Source organism: Cotesia typhae, unplaced genomic scaffold (genome assembly GCF_013202065.1).
Source record: "Cotesia typhae breed Kobodo isofemale line unplaced genomic scaffold, CoteBio_Ctyphae contig_26, whole genome shotgun sequence".
Classification (NCBI taxonomy): domain Eukaryota; kingdom Metazoa; phylum Arthropoda; class Insecta; order Hymenoptera; family Braconidae; genus Cotesia; species Cotesia typhae.
The window spans coordinates 3,716,183-3,729,047 of NW_027423732.1; the positions used below are offsets into that span (position 1 = coordinate 3,716,183).

General features: G+C 30.8%; 2 protein-coding genes and 1 long non-coding RNA gene across 4 annotated transcripts in view; 2 read left to right on the forward strand and 1 right to left on the reverse strand.

Annotated features, from left to right (window-relative positions):
• The first annotated feature begins 1,680 nt into the window (after positions 1 to 1,680).
• Positions 1,681 to 12,865, forward strand: part of LOC141525298 (protein trachealess-like) — a 379,682-nt gene continuing 368,497 nt past the window's right edge. Inside the window, exon 1 of the mRNA XM_074239724.1 lies at positions 1,681 to 2,540. Coding sequence (XP_074095825.1) covers positions 2,353 to 2,540 — 188 coding nt within the window. The 5' untranslated portion in view covers positions 1,681 to 2,352. The remainder of the gene's footprint in view (positions 2,541 to 12,865) is intronic.
• LOC141525303 (uncharacterized) lies at positions 5,585 to 7,376 on the reverse strand. Of its 2 annotated transcripts, XM_074239734.1 has the most exons (3): positions 7,364 to 7,376; positions 6,304 to 7,267; positions 5,585 to 5,932 (listed from the first exon to the last, which is right to left on the reverse strand). In XM_074239734.1, the coding sequence occupies exon 2, from the start codon at positions 7,049 to 7,051 to the stop codon at positions 6,305 to 6,307; it is 747 nt and encodes a 248-aa protein (XP_074095835.1). In that variant the 5' UTR covers positions 7,052 to 7,267; positions 7,364 to 7,376; the 3' UTR covers positions 5,585 to 5,932; position 6,304. The 2 variants fall into 2 exon arrangements, with proteins under 2 accessions (XP_074095835.1, XP_074095834.1); XM_074239733.1 differs by lacking the exon at positions 7,364 to 7,376 and having other exon boundaries at positions 6,304 to 7,310.
• Positions 8,529 to 12,859, forward strand: LOC141525309 (uncharacterized). Its single transcript, XR_012478837.1, has 4 exons — positions 8,529 to 10,701; positions 10,777 to 11,370; positions 11,439 to 11,771; positions 11,863 to 12,859. It is a non-coding gene; the product is annotated as an uncharacterized LOC141525309 (long non-coding RNA).

Consider the following 12,865-nt stretch of genomic DNA (forward strand, 5'->3'; position numbering starts at 1 on the left):
CTAGATCGTTTATGATTTAATAAAATAATTGTTTGATTGTTTGATTGGTTCGAGAGATATTTAATTTCAAAAAATTGAAAAAAATTATTTTTTCAACATGACTTTAAAATTTCACTTCCGATTGTAGGAACCTACTCTGACCGATAATTTTATTGGCACTTTGAAAAAATTTGGTAGGGATCTGGTTCAAAGGTGGTCGATTTGACGTGGAATGATCACATACATCACTATACATTATATAAATTTTTCTGTCTTCCATCCTAGATACATTTTTATGTTTATTTATTTTATATTTCCGAGTCAGAATAATGAACCTACATGAGCCTACATGAACCTACATGAGCCTACAGGACAATTTTTAATTATTTTGATCGATATTTTTGTCTTCAATTGTTCTGATTGATCAATGCAGCTTCGTTAAATACACTCATACTAATATCAAATAGTACAATACAAATAAATTTAACTAGTATCTAAAAAACTATTGATAAAAGAATTTAAAAATTTATTTTATAAATTAAATTATATCGATTAAAAACAATTGAAAATTGTCCTGTAGGCTCATGTAGGTTCATATAGGTTCATGTAGGTTCATATGTAGGTTCATTATTCTGACTCGGGTTTATTTATTTGCAAAGTTCAAAACATTGAAGTAACGCTTGTAACGTTGGAATCACGTTTGAGACGTTGGAAACGTTTGAATAACATTAGAGATTTCGACTCGAGCTATGACAATTTAAAAAAAAAAAAATACTTTTAATCATTATCAAAATTGTAAGTGATTTTTTATTTACCTTTTCCATAAAAAATTTCACGGAGCCCACTTTGCCCCGAAAATTTTGAATCTTTCCAAATTTTAGAGGGGCCCACTTTACCCCCCCCCTCTTCCCCTAATTAATTATTTGATAGTTGTTATCAGTGATTATTAATTATAAGAATTATAAAAATATTTATATAAATATTTCATAATTACTTTATAAAAACTTTGTCACATGTTGCGATAGTATATTACATTGCAACTATATTCCACCATTAAGTCGTAACAACAGTAGTAATCCTGTTGCTGCAACAGGATTTTATCACGTTGCTGCAACATGACCGATTTGTTGAAAGAAAATCCTGCTGCTGCAACATAGCTACCTCCTGTTGTAGCAACAGTAATTTTTTTTTTCGTGTACAGAGTTTATTCCATATTAAAGGTGCTAATTATGCATATAATGAACCACACGAAAAAAAAAAAAAATATTTACTTGATTTTAGAGTAAAATACTTCAACTGCGATATTTTTCTGTGAGTAAAATTAATTGTCTCACAAATTTATTGTTTCGATTCTAAACAATGACAGTCTTCAAAATTATTATCATATTAATTCAAAATCTTTTCTCTAGAATTAAGTAAATTTAGTTTGAGTGCAATGATCTAATTTACATTATATTTTTATATAATATATGTTATAAGAAATGTTACATTGTTAATATAGAATAAAATTCATTTAATACGACAAACTAGTTTTTTATATTTCAAAGTAAATGACTATTACATAACTGACATTGGTTTAATTATGCATTCTATGATAAATTTCATATCTTCATCCTTGAATGGGCGTCACAAGTGTCTAATACTGTTGATTTATCAATATGATACGGTTGGTCAGTTTTAGTTGACGTCCAACAGCTGAACTATCCTTAAACCAATGATCATCGTACTACCGATGAAGCCTCAATTCGGATTTGCTAGTTAATATTGGAGGCGTCACGCGATACGCATTACGAGCCACGCCTTTTCTGGCGCGCGCGTGCTTGCAACCTGGAACTTTGTCTCGCTCTTACTTTTTATTCTTTCCCACTCATCCACTTGCGAATCCCCACTTGAAGATGTTGGAGTAGACAGTAACTGTGTACAGCTCTATACTTTAGTCTACGGCTCTTCCCACATCAGCTCGGATATCAGTTTCTTTCTGAATAGTGCCAAGTTTTACTTATTTGACCAATGTATTTTCTTCAATTTTTAAGCCTGTTGATGCAGTTGATGGTTATGTAACTCAATGGTGATGCAACATTAGCGTTTCATGAACTATTATCTCTTATGTGCTAATTATTTATTTTAAAGTTATGTGTTATTATAAACTAAAGTGATTTAAACAAAAAAGGCTGTTTAAAAATTTTTTAGTGAATAAAAAAATTATTATTAACTACAAATATATCCAATCAATTTAATAATTAGATACTATAGTGATTAAGAAAAAAATCTTAGCAAGATGAAAATTATTAAGTTCAACTAATTACGTTAAATTTAAGTGTAATTGAAGTGAAGTTGCATTGGTGGAAAGTAGTGAACCACTGTCATTGGAAAATGTTACCATATCAAGTAGCTATGGACTACGGAGGCTTCCAAAGACAAAATTCAGTCGGGGTTGGTACACCTCATCAGAGCCCAACTAGTACTCTTAACATCAACCCTGCATTTACTCACTCTTGGTTCGTACCGGCAGACCTCTGTGTCCCGTACAAACAGAATCAGGGTCCTCTTCTTGAGCCAGGGCATGTTGCTTATCTTATATTTTTATTTACATTACATAAATTAATTTAGAAAATGAATAATAAATTGTTTATAATGAATTATAAAGACAACATCCATTTTTGTTTGTTTGTTTCGAGTTTAAGCACAAGTAACAATTTATTTTTGAATAGTGTCAAGAAAGTTATACTCATCAGAAACTTATAATTGAGGAAAACAGTATTCTTAAAAATAAAGCTTAGAAATTTTTCCTATATACATGTTGATATAGGTTACCGATATTTTTTCGGTAGCAGCTACCGATTTCCAATCGGTAGTCTCTACCGACTTTAATCGGTTGCCTTTACTGAAAAATCTGTAACCTTTACCAAAAAATCGGTAACCCCTACTGAAAAATCGGTAGTCTCTACCAATCTACATTTACCGAAAAAATAGTTTTTGGGCCCTATTACTAAAGCATAAATGACATGTCAACATGATTTTCATGTGGCAGCCAATCGTTTATTAACAAGTTGATGTAACGTTTTTATTGTTGTTGCTTTTTGTTGCTATTGCAACTACTTTGGCAGCGAATACCATCATGGGAACGGTTAGATATTAATAAATAAAAGTTGTAAAAACATTGATTAATGAAATTTTCGATGATAAACATTTTGACAGAAGCGTACTCAAATGAAAGATCTCGATGAGCATAACATCCGGATGAGCATATGTCTTAAGAAATGTCAACAATTAGGAAATGACATTGTATTTTGCCCACTGATGACATTGTTAACGATCTAAGCTCATCCTGTTGTTACACTTATCAAGACCTTTCAATTGAGTCTAAACACGATTTTTTTCATACATTTTTATACATGATATTTTTCATATCTGTGAAATATTTAAAATATACAAAAAAATCATGCGCGTACTCAAATAAAAAGTCTCAATAAGAGTAACATCAGGATGAGCCTCTTACTTAGAAAATGTCTCTAATTAAGAAATGACGTTGTATTTTGTCTACCAATAAAATTTTTAATGAAATAAGCTCGTCTTACTGTTACACTTAGCGAGATCTTTAATTCGAATACCCGTGCGAATTTTTTTATATATTTTATATATTTTACAAATATGAAAAATATGATATATATATATATATATATATATTAGGGTGTGCCAAAATGTAACTTCCTTGATGGACCTTATAAAATTGGAATTTTCAGTTCCGCTTTTGAAATCAGCTGTGTTTAGGCCTTTCCTAAGATATTTTGGGGTAAGACGATGAATTTGATTTTCATAGAATTTTTTAACTGGAGCTTAGTTAGGGTACTTCCGCTGAAAATTCAAATTTTCGCCGGAAGTGCCTAATTAAACCTCCTGCTATAATATATATAATATATATATTATATATTATATAATGTCTGAAAAAAATCGTATGTGTACTCAAATGAAAGGTCTCAACGAGAGTAACATCAGGATAAGTTTATACTTTAAAAAATATCAACAATTAAGATATTACGTGGTATTTTGTCCACTAATGATATTGTTAACGATATAAGCTCATCTGGATGTTACACTCATTGAGACCTTTCATTTGAGTACTCACATGCATTTTTGATATATTTTTCATATATACATGTATATAATATCTATAAATATATAAATAATTGATATGGGAACTCAAATGAAAGCTCTCGATAAGTGAAACATCAGGATGAGCTTATATCGTCAAAAACGTCAATAATTAAGTAATAACCGTGTATTTCGAGAACTATTGACATTTTTTAAAATATAAGCTTATCCCGATGTTACATTCATCGAGACTGTTCATTTGAGTACCCACATCAATTTTTCTTATATTTATATATACTATATATGTATGTACGTATGAAAAATATATCAAAATGCATGCAAAGAATTTTTGCAGTGATAGGAAACAAGCATAGGGATTTTTCCTATTGTTGCAGCAATAAATACTTGTTTTGTGTTTTTTCCTGTACTTTTTGTACACACAAAAAACAAATTTCTTGCGCCAAGAAAATTTTAAGGAAAACAAAAGTTATTTTGGAGCAAGAAGAAATTTTCTTGGCTCAAGAAATTTATCTTGTCTCAAGAAACTTTGACTTCATTCAAGAAATTTTCAATCTTCCTTATTATTTTCTTAAGCCAAGAAAATTTACACTCCAAGTCAAGAATTTTTTTTTTTTTAGTGTAGTAAAAATATGAAAAATTACACATCTGTGAGAGTATATACAATAAATATGGTCAAACACTCAAGTATTTGGTAACAAACTTAATTTAAATTTTTAATATTTAGAACTAAGCGAGACGAGAAGAAACAAATGGTAACGAGACGAGACCGAGACTCGAACGAGATTTACTTTTTTTGGAATTGACGAGACCAAGGCGATATTTTTTATCCACACGCCTATACTCTCGTCTGGTGTGAAGCCCTACATATATATGAAATGTATGAAAAAAACCGTATGCGTACTCAATTGAAAGGTCTCAGTGAGAATAACATCAGGAGAAGTAAATACTTTAAAAAATGTCGATAATTAAGAAATGACGTTGTATTTTGTCCACAAATAATATTTTTAACGATAAAAGCTCATTCTGGTATTATGCTTATCCAGACCTTTCATTTGAATAGTCACATGAATTTTTAATATATTCCTTAAATATGAGTAATATCAGGTATTTAAAATCTTTTATTAAAAAGTTAAAAAGCTTGTATTGTTAAAAATATCATCAGCGGGCAAAATACCACGTCATTTCCTAATAATTGAAATTTTTTAAGATATAAGCTCATCCTGATGTTACGCTCATCGAGACCTCTCATTCGAGAACGTTTCTGTCAAAATGTTTATCATCGAAAATTTAATTAATCAATATTTTTTACAAATTTTATTCATTATTAGCTAATCGTTTCCATGATAGTAATCGTTACCAAAATAATTGCAATAGTAACGAAAAGTGACAAAAATGAAAACGTTACATCAACTTTTTAATAATGGATTGCCTGCGCCATGAAAATCATGTTTCTATCACACACAGAAAAAAAAGTTAACTTGAATCAAGAGAAAAATTCTTGAACCAACAAAATAATTTTGAAGAAATTTATTGTCTTGAATCAAGACAAAAGATTCTTGAATCAATTAAAATTTACTTAAACCAAGAAAAATTTCTTAGTTTAAGGGGGATAGCCACTGTGACGCTGGAAAAAATAGGCAATTTTCGGGAATTTTTTTTACTAGGATAATAAAGGAATTTGGGGATCGGGTTTTTTTGTTTTATAAAGTATATGTTGAGGATAATTCTCCTAAATTTTTATTCAAAAATATTTTGTTATCACAAAGTTATAAACATTTTTGTAGAGCACCAAAAAAATTTCCCCCTCCATTGCCGGTACTGTAACTCAAAAACGGATTATCTGAAACAAAAAAACCAAACGGCATTTTAATCTATAGGAATGTCGCTATCGTCGCACGTAGGGGATTTTGAAAATTTTGATTTGAGAAAAAATGGCGCCATATTGAAAATTTTTTCGTCTTTTTCCTCATTTTTTGGACTCAAACAGCCTTAAAAATCTTAAAAATTAAAATTTTCAAAATCCCCTACGTGCGACGATAGCCACTAAGTAGACGAATACGGGGAAACAAAAAAATTGAGAATCGGTTCATATTTACGAAAGTTACAGTACCGGAAAGTTTGAAAAAGTCGTTTTGAGAAAAACGCGAGTAAAGTTTTAAGAAGATTCTCGCAACTTTAAAATCTAGTCTTTCACAAAATATTCATACTCACATCAAACTATCAAGTCCTGGGCCATATGAGGGTTCTTCCTCCTTATCTTTAGTATTGACCTTGACTTTTTTATTTTTTTACTGGCCGTTTCCATGCGGCTTTCAGCAGCTTTAACCCGAGTAGCGTCGCGCTCAGCGCAGTATGAGTAGAGTGTTGGTCCTACTTTAACATCGAGATTCTCTAATATCTTCAGAGTTGCTAGAGCCCCATCATTGAATGTAATTGTTGAAATATATAAAGCTATTTCAACAATAAGGGAACAAGAAGAATTTGTTTTTGGGGCGAGCTGCCACACTAATGCATTGAAGCTTTCATTATTATTTTGTGTAAACCCACCGACACATCGTTCCAATAACTCTGGATTCGATAGATCTTCATAAATCGGTATTAAAGCTTCCGCAATATCTGCAGGAAGTGGTGGTTTTTCAACTAATGAGTCCAAAGTATTTGTTGCCACAGCTTTTTGAAATTGACACCACGAATTTGCACCTTCAGGACAAAGAAAATGCTGCGGATCTTCGGGTGATGAAAACTTGTGATAAAATGTTTGCCAAATAGCATTATACATCTCATCAACATCATTAGAATGACGTCTGATTGCTAAACCATAATACTTTGTAAATTCATTAATTGCTTTGTCCGTTAATCGACCTTTCCCACCTAAACTTTTCTGTGTATTTTCTTCTTTTCCTGTTTTTGTCTTCTTGTTAGTTCGTTGCTTCTTCAAAGCCCTTAGTCGACTGCCCATTCGTTTTTGCACGTGATTAATACATTCCTTTTTTTTTTATCTTCACCATGTCCCCATACGGTTTAGCATCACAAATATTTTTATACGTTTTAGTGTCACCATCACCTATATAGTTTACATACTTAACGTTATGTAATAACTCTGATCGCATAAACATCTCTTTTATTCCATCTACCTCCATTTGTCCAGAAGAATTTTCATGGTTTATTGGACAGTCTAGAGCATGGTCTTGCATAAATTGATCGTATTCAGCTGTTCCTTTTTTGAGCTCATTAGCGCACACATCTTACAATAACTGGATTTCATACTTACATCTACGATTTTGCCAGTGAAGTAACCAATTAGAGAAGATATACCAAATGAAGATTTAAACCCTCTTTTCTTCCAACTACCGTCACCGGAGACAGAAATTCCAGGAATGTCATTGGATTTTAAATGCTTGCAGGTTTCTTGGATTTCTTCTTTAGCAGCTTTTTCAACACTAAATCACAACAGTTTCTAGCTGCATTTCTGATTTGTGTGACCAGACGATCGTAAAAGCTATGGAACATTGGTCGTGGTAAATCCATGAAAGCACAAAATCTTTCAGCTCCAGATAACCCAATACCAATTATCCGCATTGCAAAGATGAAACGGCGATTAATTTCATACGCATTCTTGATGAGTGGACATGAATTTATCAAAACTGGATCACATTTTTGCAATTCACAACTAGTTTAAAACCTAATCCTCGAATACTTGTCTCAGTAAAGTTTACATCACCACCACACTTTTTACACGATACACAGCCACTTAGTAAATTAAATATCGAAAAAAAATTTATAATTTTGTAGCTAATACTCGAATCAATTGTACAATCAGATTTTTGTGATAATTTCCTCTTGGAAACACTATCACGTCGTTGAGAGCCAGTATTTTTTTCAGTTTCATATCTGTTGAGCGGTCGATTAAATTTTTTCCTGTCGTTTGGCAGTTTTCTTTCGTTTTTAATAACTTTACTTTGCTTACGATCCATTATTTAACAAATTTTTTTGTTAAATAAACAAAAAAAAAGATCAGAAGATTTAAAAAAAATAAGTAAGTAAACAATAACGAGTACACTAAGAAACTCAATAAATTAAAGAACGAGTGTGTATTCATACAAAACAACTAAACTATGAGGTACAGTATCTCAACAATAAGAAAAAATATACGTTAAAAGTCAAATAATTGTAACGGTTGACAATCGTGAGGGAAAACAATCGCCAACCCGTACGAATCAAAGACGGAGCGAGCAGGCGACGTTTTCGTCGAAGCGCCGCGCGTAAAACGGTCAATCGACGCGCTCTTATAAAAATGACTATAACTCGAAAACTATTCGGAATTTTTCTATAAAATTTGAAATACATAATTTTGAATATATAAACTTCAGTTTAATGAAAAAAAAAAAAAAATTTTTTTTCCGAAATTTTACAGTGGCTATCCCCCTTAAGAATTTTTCAACTCAAACCAAAAAAATTAAATTCTTTAAAATTATTTACTTGATTTAAGTAAATTTTTTTTTCTGTGCATGAAAATCATGTTGGCATGTCATTTATACTTTAGTTATAGGCCCCAAAAACTATTTTTTCGGTCAATGTAAATCAGTAGAGACTACCAATTTTTCGGTAAAGACTACCGATTTTTCAGTAGAGGTTACCGATTTTTTGATAGAAGCAACCGATTAAAAAAAAAAACACTTCTTTCGGTTTTCTATCGTTAACAATAACTCACGAACGAATCAAGCGATTTTAGCCAAACTGGCGGCGATCGACGTGGCTTTTTGATTTTAGCTAAATAGTTTTTAGAATTGATTGATAGAGCCGTTCAAAAGTCATTCCAAAAAAACCACATTAAGAAAAAAATTTTTTTAGATTTTTTGAGATTCCCCAAAACTTACCGGTCTGAATCGGTTCAAATTGTATTTAAAATCTAAGTTAAGTCAAGCCTTTTGAAATGACACCAACCGCCATGAAATCGGTCAGGCTGTCCAAAATATGAAAGGTTTACATACATCCATACACACCCACACACACACAACACCTACACCCTTTGGAATCAGGTTCAAAAGTTTTGTTTAGATGCCAAAAAAAGCCTCTAAAAATATGAACCCTTAATTTTAATATTAAGGTTTTCCGCCTCGCACTTTTCGATTTCCCATAAGAATAACACAGGAGAAAAGTTTTTTGTTTGTTCTAATTCTTGTAACTAATGAACCATAAATTGCTCTGCAATTTCTATAAAATATTTTTGTAGAAAATTGAACGCTCTACAAGAAAGTTTTAATATCATTTTTTCGATTAATCAACTCATTCAAAAGTTACTCAAGGTCAAATTTAAATTCATTATCACTTTAGCCGTTTTTTTCATAATCCTCTGAAATTTGCTTTTCCTGATTTTTGAAACTAATGAACATTAAATTGCTCTGCAGTTTCCATCATATGTTTTTATAGACGATTGAACGCTCTACAAAAAAGTTTGAATATTGTTTTTCGATTAATCAACTTATTTAAAAGTTATTCAAAGTCAAAGTTAAATTCATTATCAATTTAGCCGTTTTTCTGAATGATTTGGCAAAAATATTGCTTTTAGAAAAAATGTTCCCCAAATATTTCATAAAATACTAATTAGACTTCTGAGGATTGTTAACCAATATTTTTCGCTATATGATACACAGAAAGAAAAAAAGTCTTGAGTCAAGCGTAAATTTTCTTAAATCAAGAAAATCTTAAGGAAGACTGAAAATTTCTAGAATGAAGTTAAATTTTTTGAACGAAGTTAAATTTTTTTAAGCCAAAAAATTTCTTCTTGCTCCAAAATAACTTCAGTCTTCCTTATAATTTTCTTGGTTCAAGAAAATTTTTTTTTTCTGTGTAAAGATAGACAAAGTACTTAAAACAATTTATCAATGACAGTTAGCTCTATAGATCTTGGTAATCAGTTACTCTAAAATTGTTATTTCAAAATCGATAATCAGATGGCGCTGAGTGTAAATGTAATCATTTCGTGAGGTTAGTTGATTGTTTTGACATTTCTATTTAATAAACGTCTTGTTTACATCAGTTGTGAAAACTCGTGACTAATTAGTGAATATTTATAATTTTCAAGTTTAAATTTTCTTTGTGAATTACATGATAAATTTAAAAATGAATAAATTGATCAATAGTATTAGTGATCCAATAGAAGATTTTGTTGGACGTAAACTTCCCTTAATAAAGAGTTTATTGCGGTATTTTTTTATCATAACAATATTCTTCGAGTAAATTATAGAGGAAGTATTCAAAAAATAACTGATAAACTCTAAAAAAAGTGGTCTGAAGCAGCTATCCCAACGTGTGGGAAAAAATAGGCATTAAAAAAATTTGAAAAAATATTAGAAGACAAAAAAGTACAAAAGTTTTTTCAACGAAAACGGTCTGCAATACAGAAAAAAAAACAAGTAATTTATCATAAAAAATTGATAAATTTATTCGACATTGCCCAAGTAAATGTCGAAAAATATCTCACTGATGATAAAAAGTTGTTCTTATCAGGTCAGCGATCAAAAAGTAGATTCGGTTTGATTGATAATGTTCTTCAATTGAGCTCAGCAGAAAATATTGAAGATGCTATTATGGACGTAGAGTCTGTTGGTAAGTTCTAGATCAACTGCTCTTTCAATTATTCATGTATTACTGTTGCATTATACTTTCAATAATTATTTTTAGATACAAACGAACCTGACGCTAATGTGGCTCTAGCGACTTAAAAATCTTCATTATTTCAATTTAATCTACCAGCAACAACATCGAGTCATTTATCTACTGATGTATCTGATTCTGAAAGTCAACTTAGCCAACCGAAACAAACTCCAAAATTTAATGTAATGACACCTAAATTCTGTGCTGCACTTGATAGATCACAAGTGACTCACAGGAATGCCATTTTTATTTTAGTTACTGCGTACAAAAGTGTAGGAATCAATCTTTCAACTCTCAATCTTAGTTACAGTACAATTTACCGAACGTAAATCAAATTTAGGTCAGATATCGCTAAGGATCTAAAATCTGAATTTCACAAAGACGACCGTTATGTAGTGCATTGAGACGGGAAAATTCTCAGTGATATCGCAAGTACGAAAACTATAGAACGTATTGCAGTTCTTTTATCAGTTTCTGGGGTTGATCAACTTCTCGGAGTTCCAAAAGCTGACGACGGAAGTGCTCTTAAACAAGTTTCTGCTGTTATTGACACTTTGAATCAGTGGGAAGTTGCTCCATATGTGAAAGCAATGTGTTTTAATACGCTACCTGTAAATACTGGTATGATTCATTGAATTTTTATAAAGTTTGTATGATTGATTTTATCTTTGTATCTTCTTGTGATTTAGGTATTTACAAAGGAACTTGTGATTCAATCGAAAAAGAACTAGGCAGAAAATTAGTATAGCTTCTATGTCGTCATCATATAATGGAGATTATTTTGAGACGAGTTTTTGAAGTTCTTTGGAAGACGACAACATCGGGTCTTAATGTTCTAATATTTGGTAGATTTAAAAATTACTGGGACCAAGTTGATCAATCCAATTATAAAAGTGGAATTGAGGATAAAACTGTAGCAAATACTTAGAATAATAGAATATAATAGAAAATATAATAGAATAATAGCAAATAACAGAAAAAAAAAAGCTGCAATTGTTACTTTCATTAACATCTGCCTACTGGTAGAAATGGTTTATTACTCTTATTGAGACGTTTAAATCTTTAAATTACAATTGGTTAGTTGGTGTTTTTTTTTTTTTTTTTTTTTTATAGATGTCACAGCCTCGGGATGATTATCAAGAACTTTTACTCTTACGTTTAGTGTTCCTTGATAGTTCTTATGAGAAAACATTTTCTTTTAAACGACCTGGTACCATGCATCATGCACGATGGATGTCTAAGGCTATTTACAGCTTGAAAATATTTTTAATCTGTGATCAGTTTAAACTTTCAGCACAAGAAAAGAACAATTTACACAGAATTTGTATTTTTGTGATTTTATTTTACATCAAAGTATATTATAATTCAACTTCGGCTATCCAAACACCAAACAATCACTTAAAATTTATGAAAAATTTGATTCATTCTAAAATCATTGATCCACCAGTGTTACAACGAGCTTATCGGAAAATGATTGAACACTTGTAGTATTTGAATGAAAAATTGACCACAATCTGATTATTTGACGATAATGTATCTGTTAATGTAAATAAATAAATTGTTGCGGCAATTCAAAATCGGGAAAGTTCTACACCAATGCGTCAAAGGTATGAGATTACGGAGCAAAATCTTGAATGTTTATTGCAAAAAGATTTGAGTGACTGTCTCCAAAAATTCGCTAGAACTATTGAAAAAATTCGATTTGCCATGCGATATTTTGAAAGATGATGTTTCAACATGGTTCAGTAATGATTCATATAAAGAATGTTCAGAATATTTCAATACGTTGAAAGTTACTTATGATGTAGCTGAACGAGGTATTGCTTTGATTGAGGAATACAACAATCACCTCACAAAAGATGAGCAACAACTGCAATACAACTGCAATAAGATCAATTTCATGTAAATGTGTGAAAATCATCTTTAGACAAAAAAACTTCAAATTTATAAAAAGTAATTAATTGAAAGATGGATAAAATCATTTGTCTGATAGTCTGAATTATGAAAACGCAGAAACACGAATAACTGTTCAGGTCATGAATAAAATTTAGCTTCTTTTCAAGTGCAATCTATTTCAAAATGATTTTTCAATAAAATTTCAACAATCTTTAATGAC

What these genes read in the sequence shown, in the direction of transcription:
- LOC141525303 (XM_074239734.1), bottom strand. Translation starts at nt 7,051, where the DNA reads ATGGGCAGTCGACTAAGGGCTTTGAAGAAGCAACGAACTAACAAGAAG.